Genomic DNA, 23,350 nt, shown 5'->3' on the forward strand with positions numbered 1-23,350 from the left:
GGTGTATTCACACCAAACACAAATGTAATTATTTGCACGAGTAGATTACAAACAAAGTCAATGCAAAGACACGAATAGAGGCAAATTCACACCAGGTGACGCAAATGATGCAAAATGCACGACGCGAGATATTCACATCAAAAATCTCAACTTTACTGCCCACTATTTACATAGGCAGCATCGTAACTTACAGTCAATCTAACAAATGACACATTTTGAATGTTACACAAGCAGCAAATCACAAATACACAAAGACTAGATGTTAGTGTAGCAAAAATTTATAAAATAAATTTATGTTGAAGCTTGTTTCACTTTTTACTTGTTCAACATTGAAAACTTAAAGGTTTAATTTAACAAAAACCAGGCTGGGCTTAACCTGTTTATCTTAAGAGAATGCATAATTATAGGTTTAACTGGCCTAGGATGGTTTGCTTGTTTTGGCTGGTCTTTTGATTTTTTTGCAGGTGAGGCAGAGAGACCATTTTTTTCAGCAGGGGCAGCTTAATGCCACCTTAAAAGACTGCTTCTGTTGACAGATCTTTACGTTTTGGAGCAAACGCTTCATTCTGTAAGTGAGTGAGCGAGAGACAGAAAGAAAGAGGGGGTAGCTCCAGGGGTCCGTCTGGCCAGCAGGGTCAGGTCCAGGCCACACACAGTCATCAACCAAGGCTCGCAACTAGCCTGTCACTTTCTCTCTCCTCAAGAGTAGAGATATTTTACAACCATCCCAGCCAGGCAAATTCCACAGAGCTGTTTGCTCTGACCCGTTTACTATTTGTCTGTCTTGTCATAGACCTCCTTTGGATAATTTGTTTAATGTGCTAGTAGACAACCAACTTGCACTGCAAAGAGTTGAATGGTCTAACCATAATAACCACTAATTATGCTGCTGTAAATCCATCCACTCAATAAGCGAAGTATCCAAATCCTTTAAAAAAAGAATCCACTGAAACTGTGGCGCACCAGAACACAGGGAGCAAATTTCCCAGAGGTGCTGGTGGAAAATTTAGAAAAATCACTCAAAGAGAGAGCATATTGCATTCTATGCCTTTCTTCAACACCAAAAACACAAATGAAATGAGATTCAGATGACCTTCAGGATCATATAAATACATATTTCCGCTAAAAGCGAGAATTCGGTCATCATTTACACACAGTGTCATTCCAAACCATACCATTTGTTTTCTGTGCATTGCCATAGAAGATTGTAACATTGTCCAAAATATAGTCTTTTAAGTTCCACAGAAGAAAAAAACGTTATACAGGGTTGGAATGACATGAGGGTGAGTAAATGATGTCAGAATTTTCATTTATGTGTTACCTACCTCTTTAATGCACAAACAAGAACAAAAATGTTAAACCTGTTTCACTGTATTACAGCAGCATAGTGTTAAAGAAAGGACCATATGGCAGCACTGGGCAGCAGAACGCATGTAAGTGGTGCATGAGTGGTTAGAAGCACCCCAGGGAAACCAAGCCACAACTTCATTAACAGAACATAGATCAGAGCTGTCAAGCATGCAGCTCCTCCAGCACGGTGTCCAGGGCCGCAGCAGTGCCATCCGTGCAGCACCGCTCATAAACAACCCTCACAATTCCCACAGAGTCTTTGGCTTTCTGAAGCCGCAGAGAAATTGCACATTTCGTCCCACTTTAATGGGTGACTTGGTCGGGTTCTGTTATACGCAAACCTGGCAGTGCCATGTGTGACCTGCCAGATGCATCATCTAGTTCTGAACATTTGGTGTGGATGAGGTTAGTGAGATGCCAGCTGATGTGGGACGGAAATGATTAACAACTGAATACACTCAAGGGTAAGAGAAACACACTGAAATATAACACTAGCTGTGGTCAGCATAGACTTGTAGTCTAGACAGTCATTGTTTCAGCAACCAAAACTATGCAACACTTCGTGGAGGCATATCAAATGAAAATTATTATGTTCCTATCTTGACTGATGAACTGTGGTGCAGGGCTGGGTAAAACTACCTACCTCAAAATACAAAACAGATTGTAATACATGTCAAAACACTGTAGGATCATAATGGTCTCTAGTCAAAACTGTGAAACAATATTAGTATTACACTTCAATAAAAAGGCAAAAATAATTAAATGGTAAAGAAAGTGTGAATCTGCGTAATCAGCTTAATAAATACAAATAAAAATGCACCAAATAATTCTGATATAACATTTATATGAAAATGTAGCAATCATCAAGCAACATCAAGCATGTGGCAGTGCATTCTGGGTTTGTGCTCTCTGTGTAGGATACGCACTATGCTGCCTAAGATTCTGGCCAAAATTTGGCCCCTTAGGATGCGACATAACTAAATCGCCTAACTTCTGGAACAGTCATCATCCTGGAAGCCTTTAGTATTACCTTCCAGGCAGCTCACTAGGTTTTGGAAAAGAGCAAGAATGTAGCGGTAACATGTTGTATAACTTTGAACACTGAGGTGTGTATTTTCAGTTTTCTGCCTCTGCTCTGTTCACAGTCTGATATTTAGCAGATGCTTTCATTCAAAGCAACTTACAGAACAATTATTACAGGTTGTCCCTCATGGGACAATTATTATGATTTTGCAGGATTCAAACCTGCAACCATTTGGTTACCAGCCCAGATGATTAAGGTCCACCCCTTATACATGTCTAAATTACCTTCTTGCCACAAAGTTCAGAAGTTCACTGATTGATAAACAAACCAGCAATCCTCCACACTTGACTCCAGGGCTTTAAATAAGCCTGTTATCACTGCCACTTCATCTTGAGCTGGATTGTTCCTCCAGCTCTTCAGAGGAGTGTTTACACTCACAGGAGAGGCATTCAGGGAGTTTGGCACAAATCTGACTCTCAGCACTCTGCACATTTTCAGTTTTTTAACTCTAGCTCAGTGCTACTTATTCTTCCCATATTTTGTATGAAGTTTCCAATTATCCTATAAAAGCTTGCAGCTTTGCTCTGGTTGCAGTGCACTCTTACTCTTTTGGTAGTGGCAAACATGTACTTGTCCCGAAGCTGGAAGCTGTCCACCTTCTCCAGGATAACTTGGCGGTTTTGCTCGTCCTGGAAGAAGTCTGTGCTGCTGAGGATGCTGGAGTCTCCTTGGGGCTCGTGGCGCTGGACAAACACTGTGGTGGGATTGTCATATGGCTCTACACCCCTATGGCAACAGAAAGACACACATACTTGAACATATCTGCAGATGCAAGCAGCATGTAGTGGACTCCTGAAAGCCCCCCTCCACATTTTAATTTTTTTTATTTTTTAAGTTTAGCATAAATGTATATTACACTTTATGTTTACATGGCAAACATAACAACCAATAACATATTTTATGAGTTAAGTTTCAACGTCTCCTCAAAAAATATTAAGCAGCACAACTGTTATCAACACTGATAAGAAGATATGTGTATTGAGCACCAAATCAGCATATTAGAATGGTTTCTGAAGGATCATGTGACACTGAAGACTGGAGTAATAGCTACTGAAAATTTATCTTTGCCGTTACAGGAATAAATTATTTCTTATTTTAAATTGCAATAATATTTCACAATATTATTGACTTTAATACATATTTTTTATTTAATAAATGCAAATTTAACATAGCATAACATTAGGTTATGTGGTCGACCGACATATCGATATATCGGCCAATATTTGGCATTTTTTAAATATCGCATTGGCCGATAGGTTTTCTGTTTGGCCGATGTGTTCGTTGTGTGATTTTAATATATTTTTTTAATTTAATAAATGCAAATTTAACAAAGCATAACATTAGGTTATGTGGTCGACCGACATATCGATATATCGGCCAATATTTTGCATTTTTTAAATATCGGCATTGGCTGATACGTTTTTCTGTTTGGCCGATGTGTTCCTGGTGTGACTTTAATTTTATTTTATTTTTATTTTTTTATAAATGCAAATTTAACATAGCATAACATTAGGTTATGTGGTCGACCAACATATCGATATATCGGCCAATATTTGGCATTTTTTAAATATCGCATTGGCCGATAGGTTTTCTGTTTGGCCGATGTGTTCGTTGTGTGATTTTAATATATTTTTTTAATTTAATAAATGCAAATTTAACAAAGCATAACATTAGGTTATGTGGTCGACCAACATATCGATATATCGGCCAATATTTTGCATTTTTTAAATATCGCATTGGCCGATAGGTTTTCTGTTTGGCCGATGTGTTCGTTGTGTGGTTTTAATATATTTTTTTAATTTAATAAATGCAAATTTAACAAAGCATAACATTAGGTTATGTGGTCGACCGACATATCGATATATCGGCCAATATTTGGCATTTTTTAAATATCGCATTGGCCGATAGGTTTTCTGTTTGGCCGATGTGTTCGTTGTGTGATTTTAATATATTTTTTTAATTTAATAAATGCAAATTTAACAAAGCATAACATTAGGTTATGTGGTCGACCGACATATCGATATATCGGCCAATATTTTGCATTTTTTAAATATCGGCATTGGCCGATACGTTTTTCTGTTTGGCCGATGTGTTCGTGGTGTGATTTTTATTTTGACTGTGTGCCGGACTTTTATTTTGACTGTGATGAAAACAAAGAGTTCAGAAAAGAGTTCAGCTTCACTGGAGACGCAATTGAGTAACTTTAAACTTGTGATTAAAATTATGCTGCGCTTCATGCTTTTGCCCAATGTCACATTCATGTCATATTTACTGTGTGCTCTATGTAAAATATGTGTTACCTATCCAGAATACTGAGTGCCCTGTTGGTTACAGTGTTTATGTTACACTGAGCCAAACAGGCAAACAAATTTCCTCATCTGTCTCCTGCACGATGCTACTGATAAATTATTCAAGGTGAGGGTGGGAGATCAAGATTACAGACAGGGAGAAACGGGCAACAGTTTAAGATAAACGGACGGGAGAGTCTCTCTCTCTACTCCGGACAAACGGCCTCACTTTACTTCCCCTGTAAACATACAGAGGTGCTGATTGTTGAGACTGGCTCTTAAATCAACAAGCTAGAGGATAAAGGGATTATCTCGCAGAGGAACAAACACACAAACCTCACGGTTTGCCTTCTCTATTTCACAACTGGAAGTTTAACACTTTGAGCAGCGGGGTTTACTGCAGGGGCTTACTGCTCTGAAGCTCCGCCTTTAGCTTGTCTATATTCTATTTGAATATTAAAATGAATTAAATTAATATTGAATTTTAAAATGTAATTTATTCCTGTAATTAGTGGACGGCTGATATATCGCCAATGCCGATATTTGGCATTTTTTTCAAATATTGGCATCGTCCAATAAGTTTTTCCATTGACCGACTTTTATTTTGGAGGCACTAAGGACGGCATTGCCTGCACACACACAGCGCTCACATTCTATTTATTTAATGTTTGTTGTTGCATTTAACAGTTCTGTGTAATACGGACAGACGACTGATTTTAATATTATTAGCTAAGATCTGCCGATTTGCTGCTCAAGAAACATTTATTCTTATTATCAATGTTAAAAAAGTTGTGCTGCTTAATATTTTTGTTGAAAAATACAAAAGAAATAAATATCTATTGGAGATTATTATTATTATTTACGTTTGATTTAAGTCTGATTTAATTAAACAAAACAAAAAGGAATCTAAATGTACAAATAGAGCAAATGACTGTGACAATTTAAATTAAAAAAAAATATATATATAATTATCAGTCCATAACCAATACAGTACTGAAACATCATGCATCCCTAAAAGAGATTCAACATCTGTTAAATGATCTGTCAATCCAGAAAAGATAGAGCTGTTTGAAATGTACAGGTTCTTCAGAGAATCCTGAGCAAGGCTCAGTGTGAGAGAGCTCTTAAGAGCAAAGAATAGAATGGTTATCACTGCAGAAATGGTGTAGTCGGCCTCCGAGCTCCCAAGTCATTTGTGTTGGGCCATCGCAGTGGGTCGCTGATGTTACCCCACAGGCACTGACTGACACACCAGCCGATGAAATGGGCCAAGGCTGACAGACACAATCAATTATTAATACGACTGCAGTATGAGCCACATCAGAGAAACATCCACTACCGACTGTTTCACTGTCAAGCTGCCTGTCTGGACAGCAGCCCACGTGCTTGTGAACACTGACCTCTTCCTTATATATCTCAGACTGTTATGTTGCAATAATGTGCAAAACAAATCTGTTCTGGCATCAAGACACTGTAGACATTGTAGCGCTAAAGTAAAAAAAAAAAAAAAACACTGTAATCATGTCTGTGATGAATTACAGTCATAACATTCTAATTAGCTCCAATCTTCGGGTCGGATCATATCCTGGAGCATGATGTTTATGGAACGGGCCAGCAATAAACGTCACTCTGTTATTTGCTTCTTGCTTTCGATGTGAGTCCCTGATTGTGGAAACACTAAGTGTTGGCTGCAACCCAGAGAAAGAGTTTCCCATTCCTACATAAACTTGTGAATTGAGAGAGGCATCACAGAGCGCTCAACCCTCTTCGAATTACAAACACTGATGCAAAAAATCTTCCTGATCATTTTGCATGTTTACTGTAAGAATGAGCTGCAAACTCCCTGTTCTCTTAGACAGCAATGAGTCATGTATGAAAAGCTCCATGCAAAATATGATGTGACAAAAAATAGCAATGTAGCATGGAATACCTTTCTGGACATGGACAGTATACCATACACACAGTTTCAAAAGAGGGACTGAGAGCTCTCGGACTAAATCTAAAATATCTTAAACTGTGTTCCAAAGATAAACTGAGGTCTCAAGGGTTTGGAATGACATTAGGGTGAGTTATTAATGACATAATTTCGATTTTTGGGTGAACTATCCCCTTAACTGGAAAAGGGAGCTTGTTTCTAGAAAAGCTAATATGTTTATAGCACTGAAAGATTTAGTTAAATTATTAGCAGAGACAAAATTCCAAAACAGATTTCCTATTGGACACATTCACAGAGCGATTTGCATCAACACTCTCAAACTGCCTAATCTTACCAGAAGTAGGACTTCACATGCTCCTGAATTAACACCCACGTCTCACCAAAGTCATCTGATTTCCACAGCTGCCAAAAAAGAAAAAAGAAATAGATCAGTTTAAATAAAGAAGTTCCTGTTATAACATTTAATGATTCAACATTTATCATGAACCAGTGCTTATTAAAAAATGACAGCAGATTACCTCACATCAAATCATGCAGCTTAGTGCAAAATAAAAAAAAGGGCAAATCTCTACAAACAGCTAAAGGCCTAAAATGACACACAATATACAGATAAAAAGCCCAGTACTTCATACCTGTTTATTGGGGTGAGAGCTATCATAACCAAGGACCAGGTTAGGCTTCTTACTGTGCAGCAGTAAGTCTGTGGGTGTGAATGGGATGGAGAAACCTTGAACAGTATTGCAGAAGTCAAAGGTGTTCCACAGGTAACTGTTTGTGGTATCAGTAAATAGATACTGCAAGGGAAAAATTGAGAAAACAAAGACCACTTAAAAAAGGGTACATACAGCAAAAACTGTCATCATTTACTCAATCTAATATTAAAAGTCCTATATTATTATCTTAAAATGAGATGAAAACATAAAAAGACATGCAAAGTGGTGCCCAGTGGATGGTGGTTTATAATGACAAGCTCCAAAAAACACCATACAAGTAGTCCATATGACTATACGTTGAAGATTTGCAATGTATAATGACCCGATTATCAGCCTGTTTGTCTTAAAGACTTGGAGCACACAAGTCATACGGACTGCTTTTATGATGCTTTTAACTGCCATTATAAATCACCAATCACAAAAAGTGCAGCATCAACATTATGTCAAACATCTTCCTTTGTTTTCAACAACTTGAAGGTAAATATATGATGACAGAATGTAATTTTTGGGGTGAAGTTGCTATATCACAGCTATTTATTACAAGCTGTTGGCTCTATGAGAACATCAAAGCATTTAATTATAGTAAAAAAAAACATATTTGTAACAATTAATTATTCAGATTATGCATTTTTGCCATTCTAATGTGCCTTCATTCTCTTTGATCTTTCGTTTAAGCTTTTGCTAAAGATTTTGTCTTCTCCATGGCCTGGTTTTGGAAGCAGGGCACTACCCTTTCCAGATTCTGAAGAAATGAGAACTGGAACTGAAACAGAAATGCTTGCTTATAATATATGTGCAATTATAATATTGCAGATATTATATATTTCCGTTCAGATTACTAGAAGGACTACGTTTGAACCACTATGGATGATGAGTTCGCTCTGCCGCCTTGTTATTATTTTGTCTTTACTTTATTTGTAACGCCAAGAAAGAGTTAATCTCTCATGAATGAGAAGAGCGAGTTGCCTTGTAGCAGCCATTAAATGTTTGGGACACCAACTCCTTGTTTTCTATCTCTTTCATTTCATGAATTTAATGAGTTATCCGAGTAAAAGCTTTACAACTTCTTCACTGACTCTAATCCTCTTTTGCGTGCGCGCACGTGCGTGCATGCGTGTGTGTGCTGAAGTGAAATAGCTGGGCAGTTTGCTAGCCGAATTATAATAGGCCGCCTAATAAAAATAATAATAGTTATTATTATAATTTAATACATTAATAGGAGAATGAGCCTAATATCGTCTTGACTATTGACAGAGACATCTGCCATAGTCAATATCTCTGACTATCGACGATACACGATTCTATCATCTATCGGCACAACCCTACTTCACAAGCCACATGATTTCCTCAAATTCATTATAAATATAAAGCAATAAATATTAATATTAATTATTATTATTATTAAACTAACATAATAAGAAATGGTATGGAGAGTAATAACTGTTGATTTATTGATGTTAACATTTATATAAAATTCTAACTACATTCTACAATAATCTAGGTCTATGTTAATATTAATAATATTGTGAATAATAATAGTCAATAGTAACTCCTTACAAAATCCATTCACACTTGCAAGCCAAAGCCCCTATAAAGCGATCAATCAAACAATCAGGCCCAGTATGTCTTGAAGGACTAAAATAATTAATTATGAGTGCTTCACACAGTTATTCATATGAGATTATGTCAGGATTATTAATTTAGCACAAATGCATTAAAATTCTCAACAGCAAACCACAAAAGCTCGCTGCCAATGTCTCTGTTAATTATCCCATCTGTAACAATCAAGATTTAGAGTTCTTCTCCATTCGCGGACCAACAGTACAAATTACACTCGTAATGCTTTAGTTTCAATCCTTCAGCAGCAGCAGGTGGCAGCCACATCATTGACTCCAGATGAATGGTCACCGTCTGCTGCCGTCAGCCCCTGCAATAACGCAATGCAGCGTCCCACAGTGGTTCTTCCACATCTGCAGTTCCCCACTCCAACGCCCATAAGCTTCTGCACCTCACAGAGATTGAGTGTAGAAGCCCGTTATAGTGGGTGTCTAGGGCAGTGACTAAGGATGTAGCTTGTGTTTTTGTCCAACATTTGGAGTTTCTCTCTGTGAGTGTATAAGCAACTGGATTTGTGGAAGGTCACAGCTGCGGATGGCTGAGAAGCAGTCAGTGTCACCGCGGTCTTGCTTGACCTCGGTTTAAGCTCAAAAAACAAAACAGCTCATTGTCACACTGATAGTTCAGCTGATGTCTCTCACACACTTACTCGTTTGTTGTCGGCGGGGCTGTGGTAAAACTGTGAGATGACCTGTTTCTTGCCCTCCTGGTCTTCAGACAGTTTAAATTTCTCTGACATGTGGGTAAAGGTGGTCCCATAGTCATAAGACACGTACACCTGTTAAATAAACAACACAATGTCAAACTTCAACCTGATACACAGCTGAAATTGGAGATTTGTTCCAAAAACCTAGTAAGCGGCCTTGTTGTTTACTGTCTACACAGGCAGCTGCCTTTTAAGTCAACACAAACCTTTTAATATTATATGAAACAGATTTGGTACTTTCTTAATAGGGAGGAACTCCTAATGTCTCAAAAACAATGCTTCTTAAATTAACTCCACATAAGAACTCTCTTCAAAATTGATTCCTGTTTGATGTTAGCATGCTGCTAAGCTAAAAGCATGATACACTAAGCAACTAATTGTGTCTCAAAAATAACACTCCTTGCATGAGGAGTATGAGACTCTTCATATAACTGAATCCAACAGATTTTGATGTTAGCATGTTGCTAAGCTAACAGCTTGATAATGTAATAAGTAACTTATTATTTAGCAGATTAAGACTTTGCATACAATTGATTCCAACTGAGTTTTCTAGGATAGCATGATGTCGTCAAAAAATAAAATAAACAGTACAGTTTCCTGGGTACAATAGCAATTTTGAATTCAACTATGTTTTTTAATACATTTCAGTGTGGGTTGAATTATAATTATTATTTAACTTATGGTCACTTTTTTTGCATATTAATCCAAGACAAATTTCCCTTCAAGGATAATAAAGTGTATAATTGATGTGTCCACCATCTTGGATGCAAAATTTGACAGACTGCATTCTGGGATCGTCTTCTCCAAAGAGGATACATGTAAAGCCTGGCTCACACTAAAGGATTTTTTGCCCGATTTAGCCCTGATTTCCCCCTCCTGAGAATCGGAGCAAACATCTTGTCGATCACCTCAATCGGTCCCGATGTTCGGCGTGGAATATCTGGTAATGTGAGGTGTTCACCGATCGAATCTTGCACCTCCCGATCTGCTCGCACACAAATCGGGGCAGCCCTGATTAATATCAAACATGTTGGATATTTAGGATTTAAATCGGGATGATGATGGCTATATGAATACGTCAGTACTTTCACAGCCAATGCGCAAAACAGCTGATGTACGGCTCCATTGGATAGTGGAGACAGAGGAAACTGTTTCTTGACATTTTGTAGGAACACGACAGTCTGTATAATGTGTCAAAAATGCATCACAACCGTAAGGAGAAAGAGAAGCACTGGAGTAAAAACCGCCTCAGTTTTGAATGCACTGGGTGAGTGCAGAAAGCTGCTAGCATGCTAGCTAACATATGTAAACAAATATCAGTGACAAACTGCTGCATGAGATCACGTGACGCGCTCCTTCTGGTTTGATAATCTTAATGATATCTTGTAGTGTGTATTGCGCCGCGATGTTCAAATCTTGTAGTGTGTGCATGTGTAAGATTTGAGGGAAGATAATCTGCGAAGATTCTCCTAATGTGTGTGCTGAAGCCAGATTTCATAATCGGTTAGGATTTTAAAAATCCTGTAGTGTGAGCCAGGCTTAAGTCTGCTAGAATTTACCTCAAAGAATTTAAGTGATCAAAACTAGGCAGTTATTCTTTTGAAAAAACACTGGTTTTGGAACAGACTGTTTCTGTAATACACTGATCTGTAATCTCTTGCCATTTCCAATGACAAAAAGTTTTTGTACTTGGATGTCTTTTGATTTGCTTTGTCTTGCATTTCCCAAAGAACACCTGTTACCATGACCGTAGCCAGCTAAGAGGTCACCAAGGTCCAGAACTCTGTACATTTTTCATGTTCGGAAATAAAATGTGTTCTTTGAATGACAAATTTGTTATTTAAAACTCCTATTATGATTGTCTGCATATTTAGACAGTTTGCAAGGATGTTTAGCGTCCGTGGTATGAAAATGATTGCTGCCATACACTGGAGAAGTGAACGAGGCTTGAGAGAGTTGAGAGTGAGGGTGCAGGCGCATGTGGCCAAATCCAGTTATTACAAGCATGTCTGAACTCGTCTTTTCTACTTGATTTGACACTTTAAAAAGTTAAGAAAGGGAGAAGTTGTAGTTTAGGTTTATAGATATATTTATCTATTTTTATTTATTTGTTTAAATGTAGTTTTCATAGCAATATCTGGCAACACTGATCACTGGCACTGTAATGCACTACACACAGTTGAGCAGGTAACAGCTCCAGTGCACAAAAACGTATGACCGCACCACTTTTGTTCTCACATTTGCATTAGATAATTTTTTACGCAAAAGCCGTGCAATTATTAAAAACTTTGCAATTACAGCCACACAGATGGAGAAGTAACATTAAAGGGTGCAAGAGAGTCTTTCCAGGCAGTGCAGCGAGTTGGAACGGGTAGAATTTAAGAAGATTAGACTGAAAGTGTAGGGAACTGAAGAACAGAAGGAGGCCTTTCATCTGTATGACTCAGAGAGCACTACAAAGCAAATCTAGCTGGTCAATATGTTCTCTGTATCTTACAGTGAATAGTCATATCATATTCATATACATATATTCATATACAATGTTGGAAGTCAAAGTTCTGAAATGATCCATGGAAAAAAAATGATATACTCACAGAGCTGGTCTTGGGATCTGTGGCACCGACGCTGTCTCTCGCTAACGCTACAATGACGTTGCTCTTCTCCCCGGCCCAATGGACGACCATTTGATTATGAGAGTCATTCAGGTTGGCCTGTGAATACAAAATACACTGAATACACTGTAGCTGCCATTTATTTTCCTGTGGTCAGACAAGTATCTAGGTTTCCACAGCACAAATCAATCCGTCATGGCATAACACTGTTTTACAGCTGGCTCAGAGTTGATTTTCAAAGACATTTCTCTGTTTCTGCTTCACTCACTGGGTCATTTTCCACCAGAGTTCAATTGCAGTTGTAATTTTAGCTAAAATGCATCTGTATTTGACAGCCTGGAGTTTGTGGTAGAGACTGCAGGTGTGTCTCTTGCATGTAAGGATGTCAGTCTTTGAGAAAACGAACACAACCACAGATACACGCAAACAGAGCAGAGCTAAGCTACACTATAGAGGCAGGAAAACTGAAACTACGGGTTGCGGCGTCCCAATCTAATCTGTTGAATAAAGAAATGCATGTCATCTTTTCATGTCCACCCCTGTTCTCTTTCAACTAGGAACAGCCTGTCCCATTTTTAATTCAAACTTCTGCATGAGGACCATAGAATCATGGGTTCTCCTTCAATATCTCCATTTAGTCATAAAAGAGAACTTGCAAAAGGTTGTTTTTATAAAGAAATAAAAGCTAAGACCACTTCTTCTCCTGTCCTATCGTTGTTCACTGGCAAACAACAGACTTTCTTACTTAACCTCAAATGGGTCATATGATGCAATTTCATGGTTTCCTTTAACTTTGGAGTGTTAAAAGCTGTTCGTGCATACAGAAGTTCCGTAAAGTCTCGAACACAAGGAGATACTCTTTATAGAGTTAAGACTTGTCAAAGCCCTTCTGAAACACCTAGTATTTATTATCACCATCACAATAAATATCAGAAACTATTGTGAAACATTTTTAAGCTCATATCGCCCATCCCTATTGATTGGTCTTCCAAAGAGGACACAACTAGAAATCGGTGGTTAAGTTTTATTTACAACACTGTTCCAGAAATGTACAACCCAAATATTTCCAAAGGGACATTTTCCTAAACTTGGTTAGGGGTGTAACATTTCCGTCACACGCTTGAGGAATTCAGCCAATCACAAAACACAAAATTTCTGGCCAATCAGAGCACACGGAGCTTTTCAGAACGATGAGCTTTGTAATAATCGAGGCGTTTCAAAACTCGGGGAATAGAGGAGCAACAATACTGTACAGAATGTGGAAAATAATGGTGTTTTTTTTTTACCTTAAACTTTACACCAAATACACAAAATATTTTTTTGTTTCTTTAGCAATGTCTTATGATCTCTTTAACTTGTTAAACCACTTTTTGTTTGAAAGGTTGCATTTAACAAAAGAAAACTTCTTCCACTTGTTATACCATTTTAAATATTATAGGATTGGTAAAAGGCATATTGATGTTCTTTTAGGAATGTTTTTTTTTTTTTTTTTTTTGTCATGTGCAAGACTTTTTGCCTCAAGCTACCTCACCTTCAATGCATTCATATTTTCATTCGCCATAACATGTCAGTAAATCTCCCTGTTTTGTAGGCCTGCTTGGCAAGCAGCATGTTAGTACAAAGTAGAGACTATAGGAGACTGAAAGAGCTGTTAAGAAAACCTCAAAACACTTTTATTTGAAATATTACAGCTGTATAATCCATAGCTTTTCTAAATTTGTTTAATAAAGTATGTGTCACACGCAAAATGTGACAGTTTTACATTCATGTGACCTGCCTGACGTGTTTTTGACTATTCAAAGTAGAAGTAAATTTAATCACATCCTATGTGCCTTTAGCCAAACAACCAGTTAGTCCTGTCCCTAACTCGCACTGTTACTGTAAATGTTGCTGTTTCAGGCTGTGTGAGAGTTTATGGAAGACTAGAAGTGCCTCTTAAAAATAAAGTCAATTGATTCATTCAAAAATAAAAATGGCAATAATTCACATTTGAAATATTTAAAACTGCTGTATTTAAATGTTAAATACAACAATAAAATAATATATGAATATTTTAAAATGCGACATTTTAAGTGCATATTTTTAAAGAATTTTTGTATTAATCCATCCAAGGTTTTTTTTTTTTTTTTTTTTATCAATGGAGTTAAAAATTCCACTGGACAGTTCACTGACAAGTAATTTGAACAAACCAATAAACCTTCAAGTGAATTGGCATTATGAAAAATGTCAATGTGTACTTCACATCAACTGATTTATGGTTGACTGTAGTTTTCTAACAGCTGATTAATCTGTAAAAACATTTCCCCACCATCTCATCAGGAGCTTTTCCCACCACCTTGCCAACATACACTTTGAAAGTGCAAATGGTTGCAACCCAATCCGTCTCAGCCTGGCAAACTCTTGGGTCTGCTTATTCAAAGAGAGTTAAAGGCCTGTCTGCAATTTTTGGTTATCCTGGAAATTGACTTTCTGATCATCTAACAGGGCCCTCATTTATACTGGCACCTTAATATGCTGAATGCATCGACTGTAATACAAGTGCAAATAACTTCACGTTTATTATCGCTTGTCTTGTTGAAAGCACAATAAAGACTGAGAAACAGTGAAAAAAATATATTTTTTCTGTTTCTTATGTATTATTCAGTAGGGAAAGAATGAGAAAGTGTGAGCACTAGAGCACCTTGGCCCATCGCTGTAAGAAATGCATGGCTTGAAACCATGACATCATCTCTGCAGCACTAACATTTGGGCCAACAATTTGCCTACCCGTTCCCTTCTGGCAACCAACCATACAAGCCTCTCAAAAAAACAATCTGGGTGAACCACACATTTAATATCACTGTGGCCTAACCAAAGGAAAACCGAGCAGTCATTATGCAGTTAAATGCTTAAAGTACAGTTAAAAGCCTGTTTTATTATTGCAGTATGGATAAGTACCACATGGGACCATTACAGGGATGTGTTATACTACCATGTAATAAACATACTTGAATATCCATTAGCAAGCCACATAGTAAAAGGAAATGATCATTATCTTTTGATATTCACATAAAGCATTAATAAATCATCTTAAACCAATAACTGCTGACAAGATTAATACTGAGTTCATCTAGGCTATAATTTTCTTGTTGATGTTTGTTTTAAATTGTGTCTTAGGGGAACGATAAAGATTATATGAGTCATCTGTGTTGATTTGGTTTCACCTTGAGCTTAATGCAAGAGGAGAACTTCAGAAAAATCTAAACAAAACCGGCAGGCTGTTCAGACAAGTAATATTCCAAGGAATGCTCATAAACATGTACACCCCCATTATTTAAACTTTCATATCACAGAAAACAAAACTAAAATAGTCTGCAAGTAAGGCTACTTAAATATCATGTTTGAACAGGAAAGCTAATGTGATCCAGTCATTTTCTATAGTTTTCTGAAAAAATGAAAGAGAACTTAATGCAAATTTCTTTCGCAGTAACTGTTATACATACTGTACAACACCAAGTAACCGGTTATAAAGATTCGGTCTTAACTAAACACCACATTTTTCAAGTAGTACAAGGACAAAGAGAAACTAAATGAGGATGAATGGATGTAATTACCAAATTAGATCAAAAACTGATTTCACATGACTTCGAGACTCGTGAAATAAGTCCATGCTTTTCCTGAGAAAGGTGAGGCAATGTCAAGGCAACTCATTTAGATTCCGGCTACGGTTATGACTCTGCATTACATATTTTACATACTAGAACAAAAGTGCACTTGTTTGCCAGAAGTCTACTTAACGTAGTTTAATATATAAGGGGAAAGAAGGCATCAAGATCCAAGCTTCATGAAATTTAATTTACAAGAAAAATTGTTTTGAATGTATAATATATTACTAAGAATTAAATATTGCTTCATTAGGACTGCCAGTTCAAACTGTGAAATATTTCCCATTAAATAGTCTCTCCAAAAGCAATAAATATATAAGCAAATGTGTCAAATTGAAACAAAAAATAGAGGGGAATTTTTTTTGTTTGTTTTCTCAGTAAAAACACTTATTGCTATGAAGTCCGCCAAGGCATTTGCCTTCAAGTGCTGCTCTTGGGGGTCTGGCGCTGAACTGAATATTTATGATAATGACTCTGTCACAGCTCTCCAAACTTGAGGAGTAATTGAGTGTCACGACAAATCTGCAAAGACAACAAAAACAATCCTTTAAAACTGTGTATATACTTGTCCTGGCAGTGCTGAGGACTCTTCTAGGATACTTGATCACAACAGACAAAAAGAGTGGATTGATGCCTGTTAAATCTTACCTAACACTGCTCCCAGTATCTGTTAAAAACAATGCATAAACCAAAAGGTCTGAAAGAGGGAAGGAAGGAAGCTAGGGCCCAGATTGGAGATCTTAATTGGATCATCTAAGGGGGTAATGTACCTCATAGCAACTGCAATGGACATCCAGGACACTAATAACACTTCATAGAGGATTTCCTGTCCTCTCTACCGGGTGAAAGTCTAATCTTAGTGGCCGCCCACTGCTGCAGCTGCATATGCATTACAGAAAAATTACATGATGGTATACCTTCCTTATAATTTTTTTGACAGTTTGAGTAATTTTCTTTTGTACATCACTATATCACTGACAAAAATACTGCAAGTCACCGCTCAGATATATTTACAAGTATGTATGATCCAAATAACTCAAATGCAAATAACTAAAAATCTGATCAATTCCTTTTTCAAATGTTTTTAGGTTCACAGTGATAATCTTCAACAAATCCAGAGTCATACCATCTACCTCTACTTTTGGATTGTATTGCCACAAGTGAGCCACAACAAAACACACCTTGAATCACAACATCACCTGCTGCATTAGACAAGTCTGTTTGAGCCAATGTGAGGTCAGCCAGCTCTTGCCAAAACCACAATACCTGTATTTACACTACCACCCACAATCTTGTGTCTGTGGACATACCGCAATGACTGTTTTTTAGACAAAATTCAGTGGTTTGACTACTTCAAGATGTCTACGGCACAATGGATCTGTGGTAAAGCAGAACTAAGAACTGCTGCATGGCTGACTTAACAAATATCTTGAAGCAAAACACTTGTGGGGTTAAGGTTTAGCTGGATATTTTCCCAGCAAGACTGTGCAACCAGTTATGCCTCTCTGTTTTGTTAATGCTTGCATAACCAACGCTGCTTCCTGACCGTAAACAAACAAAGAAACACTGTCATACATTTAACAGGAACCCAGATGAGCCCAGTCCATTTCTAATTCCCAAGAGACTGCAATAAGGCATAAACCCTTCAGTGTAAAAACAAACATTTAGATATGCATATTTATATATAGGGAGAATGTGGTTAATTTTCAGCAGCAATGAAATTTTAAGTAAAAAAAAATATATATTTTTTTGCATTTTACCTATTTATTTGTATATAGGTAAAATGCAAAATAGTTAAAACCCCAAATAAATAGGTAAAATGCATTTTTTTTTTTTACTTAAAATTAAAAAAAATAATAATAATAATAATTAAAAGCACAAAAAGCTGTTTAGAGGAAGGTTACATTGTGACAAGTTACCCCACATGGCATGACAACGTGTTAAAAGAGCATTTTTGTTTTAATCCCATAAAATTCCTTTCAATAATTATTACATACCCACTGAATTAATGTTTTTTTTCTTATTCTATAAGGAATATTCAGTAAGGCATCAGAGACCGAAATAATAGAGAAAACGGTAATGTATGCTTAATAAAACTTAAAATCAATTATAACTGATTTAAAATAATACATAATGTCTCATTCAACAATACTTCATAGAGAGAGAGAGAGAGAGAGAGAGAGAATGAAAAGAGAAAGAGAAAGGGAGAGAGAAAGGGAGATTGTTACTTGCGTTTTTTTACATAATACATCCTAAGAAAAAAAAATTTGTTTTAGTATCGAATATCTTTATTGTCATATCAGGTAAGAGAGAAAGGTGATCCTGTTTATTGTGTAGGTAACGATGAAACCTTTCCATGACACATTCACTCAAGTCAGTTATAATAAAAAAATATCTATTTATAATATTTATAATTTGCGAGATGAAGGGGAGATCGAGAACATTTCGTCTGACAAACAGGCCAATTAACTTACACTTCTAGGTGACTGCGTGCGAACCAAAGGTGAATGATACACAACTATTGGGAACACTGAATTTAATATTTATGAGGTTATGAAAACTCTTGAGGGTGTTTTTGCCCTTATTATCCAAGCAATCACAACCAACGAATGCAAGTTAAACCTCGCTTACCCTTCCATAAACCTTTGGCACGGGTGATCCAGCAGCATTCCGCCGAACGCGATGCTGGTGCGCGGATGATGAAGCCTCCCTGACTTCCCTCTCCAGACGCACGACGCAACTTTCTGCGTGCTGCAGGTGTGCACGCACCAGGGAGAAACCCCTGTCCTGTGGTAGAATGAATCTCTGGTCATGGTGTAGTCGAAGCGTGGAGGAGATCGCGCCGGGAACGAGTAACAAAAACAGATATATGGCACAGCGACTGAGCGCCAGCATCTTGCGTGTCTGCCTTGACGCCATGTTTGTGTATGTTGAATGTAATGTGTGACAGTGCGCCTCTAGCGGTCAACCGCGGTCACACTTATTACCATGGATACAGATGGCAAGTGATGGCACATGATGCTTTGTTTTGTTTCACACACTGAAAAAAATAATTCATTGAATTTACAAAAAAAAAAAATATATTGTGGTAAGTGGTTGCAATAAATTTATTTTAGCTACATTTAAATAAACTAATTTAGCTGATTCACTTTCAGCAAAATGTGTTTATTTAAATGTAGCTAAAATAAATTGATTGCAACCACTTACCATACATTTTTTTAGTAAATTCAATGAATAACTTCTTTTTTTCAGTGCAGAAACTGTAGATTGGTGAGAACAAAATAAGACAGGTCTGAGGGAAAGTTTCACAGAAAGAAAGCTTTATATTAGTAGCATCCCTAAATCTCTGGCAAATAATAATAATAGAAGGAAATCATGATAATAATTCTTAATTGCTTTTTGAAAGGAAAATAAATGTAAAAGTGACATGACATGCAGCCAAATATGGCGACCCATACTCAGAATTTGTGCTCTGCATTTAACCCATCCAAAGTGCACACACACAACAGCGAACACACACCAGTGGGCATCATTTATGCTGCAGCACCCTGGGAGCAGTTGGGGGTTCAGTGCCTTGCTCAAAGACACCTCAGTCATGGTATTGCTGGCCCAAGACTTGAACACACAATCTTAAGGTTAGAATTTAAACTCTCTAACCACTAGGCCACGACTTGCCTTGACTTTGCTTTGATTCCAGTTTATACATATGATTCCAGTATATATATATATATATATATATATATATGTATATATATATATATATATATATATATATATATATATATATATATATATATATATATATATATATATATATATATATATATATATATATATATATATATATATATATATATATCATACCTGTCAAGTATCCCGTTTTGGCCGGGAAAGTCACATATTTTACCCTTCTTTCCCGTCGTCCTCCCGTATTAGTATTTTCCCGTAAATCTCCCGTATTTTAATTTTAATTTTTTTTATTTTAACCTGCGTTATTAATAAAATATTAATAAAAAAAACATTCCCAATCTGAGCTCTGTCACTAGTCTAGCGATAACTGCCACCTGTAGTAGCCTGTCGCGAGGAGTGTGTGAGGTCAGATGACATGAGTTATAACGCGGGAAAAAGAACAACAAAAGAAAAAACCGAGACGGATGATGGATGCTACGATAGAGAGTGAAGGCACACCTGCCAAAGAACCAAACCCCATTTGTAAATACCAGGATAAATGGGACAGCGAATTTACTTTTTTAAATAATGCAAAGTCTGCAACAAATTTGTACATCAACTCACTAAAAGAGTAAAAGAAAAGTTATGTGAAATAAAAAGAAAAACTGTAAAAGAAAAGCAATATGAAATGAAAAGAATGTGTTGAATGAAAATAAAATGTAAATGTAAAGACAAGCAATGTTAAATGAACAGAAAATATGCAAATAAGCCTTTAAATAAATGCTCTTCATATATACCCTTTTGTGTTTTCATTTGGGCTATAACACCTTTCTTAAAATGTAAGGGATACTGGAGCTTTGTTGGGATAATTTGAAAATTTCCCTTATTTTCAAAACCAAAATTTGACAGGTATGATTTGGAAGAAGCCTGCAGACAAATGAAAATGTAAACTAGCCACAAGTTATTGTTTTCCCCTTTTGTATTTAATAAATCCTGTGTTTGGTACTTCCTGTCTGCATCTGAGTTCATCCCAACCCCTCCACACAACAGAATGAACCGACCACTTAAGAACTCAGCAGACGGGAGGGTTGCCCTCCCATATTCGTCAGAAGGCGAGTGGATCCTTCACAATTATGCCCAGCTGTGGGAGAAGTTCTCCCAGGAGGAGCCGCAGGTTTCACCCCAAAGGTCCCCACCATCGACCCAGCTGCCAGTGATCCCAGAAGGTCATCTCCTGGCTGTTACTACACTGGGGGAACAGGCAGATCCCTCCCAGAGTCCTGAGGCGCCTTCCACAGCCATCAGTCTCCCCAGGAAGCGAGTGAGACTATTTTCGTGGGAGTCAGCTTCGGAATCGTCGGCGTCAGAGTCTGCCCTGCCTGAGACCATACTCCCCCAACCCATCTCTGACCCAGGTATGACCTCTTCACCGCGGCCAAGGAGGAAGAGGAAGAAGGGGTCTTCCGGTCCTGCGTCTCTGTCTCCTCCTGACCCGGCAAGGCTGCCCGAGCCAGCAGCGTTGAGCGCTGGCATGTCCGAGCCAGCAGCGGTGACCCTTGACCCCGAACCGGCGACAAAGAGAACTGTTTCCAAGTCCGCAGTCGTGAGGGCGGAGGAGAGAGCCGCGGCCGACTCTGCAACAGAAGCATTCCTACAGTCTGTCTCATCTCGTAAGGAGATGCCTGTTGTAATCGCTGCCAATACTGTCTAATTATTTGTCTCGTCTTGTTCAGATCCTTCAAGTCCCTACCAGTCCTGTCTTGTCCCCAGACCCTGTCCCCAGAGATCCTGAGCCAGCTGCAGTTAGCGCAGTTCCTGACCCAGTTTCCGTCTCCACTGATGTTGCCCCTTGTCCGGCTGATGTTGTTGAGTGTCCAGCTGTTGTCTCCCCATGTCCTGTGACTTCTCCTGTCATGTCCTCTGTCAGTTGTCCTGAGACCACTCCCCACCCCTCACCACCCAGACCTGCCAGGACCCCTCGACCTTCGTCCCGTCCTTCTAAGACTCCTAACCCACCCACCCTGGTCTGTCCTCCATGAACTTTGTTGTCCCGCCTCCTCACCCTCCCTGTTTGTTTGTTTTTTTTTTTATTTGTCACCCTAACCCTGCCGTTGTGTATTCATGTTTGCCTTTGTGTTTTGTCATGTCTTGTTGGGTTTTTTCTCTGTCCCAGTCAGTCATGTCCCACGTTTGATGTTCTCTTGAGGAGCGTCTGGAAGCCACTCCTTGAGGGAGGGGTTCTGTCATGATTCTGCCTTCATGTCCTGACTTTTCTCTAGTCTTGAGGCAGGATCATGACAGACCCGTGTTTTGTGTACAAGCACATGGCCTTGTCTTTGGGACATGTGCTTGTGTTGTCTCGTTCCCTTGCCCCGCCCCCCTTGTCATCCTAGTCTTGTCGTGATAGCCTTATCTGTGCCACCTGTTGTGTCTTAATTAGTTCCCCTATTTAGATCCCCTAGTGTGCTCTGCCTTTCGTCGGTTCATTGTTCCACATATATGATTGTTTACCATATCGTAAGTGTCTCTATATGTTTCTTTATCCTAGAAGAAGACGTTGTGAGTCCTGTGTTTGTGTATCTGAAGTTAGTGTTTTTGTGTTAAGAGTCTTTGTATCTTGAATCTGAAGAAGCATTTTGAGGTAACAAAGTAGCTGTTTTTTCCCTCAATAAATAAAATAAATCTCTCTCTCTCTCTCTCTCTCTCTCTCTCTCTCTCTCTCTCTCTCTCTATATATATATATATATATATATATATATATTGTTCATTTTGATATATTTTTAAGCTGTTTTGGTAATAGAGATGACAGCTTTTTTAAATGAAATGTTACAAATTTCCAAAAAGTGTTTAAATGAGCCCTGTATGTTATATTTATTATAAATGATGTTTAGTGATGTATGTTCTTATCAGAGTGGACTTTTTACACCCCAGGATATTTGCGATGGTTATTATTTTTCAGTGTGATTTATGGTGAATTGTATAAAAAAATAAAATAAAAAATCCTGTGGTAGGTTTGATCCTCAAACACCACTGTATCAATTATGATATTAATGTATGCAACCAACAACAATCAAATAAAAAACACAAAAACATACCGTCCTATGTAAATTCGTAGATAATGACAAGTGAGATTTCAGTGATATTTTGACCACTGAAGTAGGAACTGCCCCCGGTTTTAATTTCAGAAATCTGGTCACCTTACTCTATCTACCTAGAAAGATAGGCCTAGATAATTATAAGACTTGCATTTATATGAAATTTAAATATTTAAATTCATAAAATACATTTATACATTTTGTTTCATATGGTGGGCAACATGTATTTCTTTTCTACTTAAATTGTGAATTGTTTAACAATTGTTTAATCTGGGTCTTTTAGTTAAGCTACAGTTTACTCTTGTCATTGAATGATAGGCTCCTGGGATTCATTATGATCCCAGTCTGATTCACGAAAATCATCTTAAGAAATATGTTAGAAAAATAAGTTAAGAAATTTCCTAAGATAAATTCCAATAAGTTCTAAAGAAATGCGATTCTTGTAAAAAAAAAATCTGATGAAGAAAATGACATGCATTATCGAATCAGTGCTGGTTCTTGCTGAAGACTCGTTGATAAACTCGTAATGATCACAATAAACGCACATGTTTTTGAATAAAGAGCCTGTCACGAGACGAAGTGTGCGCGCGCTGCATGTGTGCTTAATACCGCCAAAGATTATTCATTTATTTGTTG

General features: G+C 37.6%; 2 protein-coding genes across 2 annotated transcripts in view; one reads left to right on the forward strand and one right to left on the reverse strand.

The window, feature by feature from the left end:
- The window catches only part of LOC113058419 (sortilin-related receptor-like), a 55,414-nt gene extending 36,514 nt beyond the window's left edge, over positions 1-18,900 (reverse strand). Inside the window, exons 1-6 of the mRNA XM_026226313.1 lie at positions 18,582-18,900; positions 12,289-12,405; positions 9,638-9,766; positions 7,291-7,452; positions 6,993-7,060; positions 2,980-3,160 (exon numbers count right to left, since the gene is read on the reverse strand). Coding sequence (XP_026082098.1) covers positions 2,980-3,160; positions 6,993-7,060; positions 7,291-7,452; positions 9,638-9,766; positions 12,289-12,405; positions 18,582-18,869 — 945 coding nt within the window. The 5' untranslated portion in view covers positions 18,870-18,900. The remainder of the gene's footprint in view (positions 1-2,979; positions 3,161-6,992; positions 7,061-7,290; positions 7,453-9,637; positions 9,767-12,288; positions 12,406-18,581) is intronic.
- Positions 18,901-20,670: 1,770 nt separating this feature from the next.
- Positions 20,671-21,521, forward strand: LOC113058900 (lysine-rich arabinogalactan protein 19-like). Its single transcript, XM_026227166.1, has 2 exons — positions 20,671-21,275; positions 21,353-21,521. The coding sequence occupies exons 1-2, from the start codon at positions 20,671-20,673 to the stop codon at positions 21,519-21,521; spliced, it is 774 nt and encodes a 257-aa protein (XP_026082951.1).
- Positions 21,522-23,350: the final 1,829 nt, after the last annotated feature.

This window comes from Carassius auratus, chromosome 40 (genome assembly GCF_003368295.1).
Source record: "Carassius auratus strain Wakin chromosome 40, ASM336829v1, whole genome shotgun sequence".
Classification (NCBI taxonomy): Eukaryota; Metazoa; Chordata; class Actinopteri; order Cypriniformes; family Cyprinidae; genus Carassius; species Carassius auratus.

What these genes read in the sequence shown, in the direction of transcription:
- LOC113058900 (XM_026227166.1), top strand. Translation starts at nt 20,671, where the DNA reads ATGAACCGACCACTTAAGAACTCAGCAGACGGGAGGGTTGCCCTCCCA. An exon ending in GCAACAGAAGCATTCCTACA is followed by an intron (nt 21,276 to 21,352) that starts GTCTGTCTCATC and finishes CGTCTTGTTCAG; the next exon opens with ATCCTTCAAGTCCCTACCAG.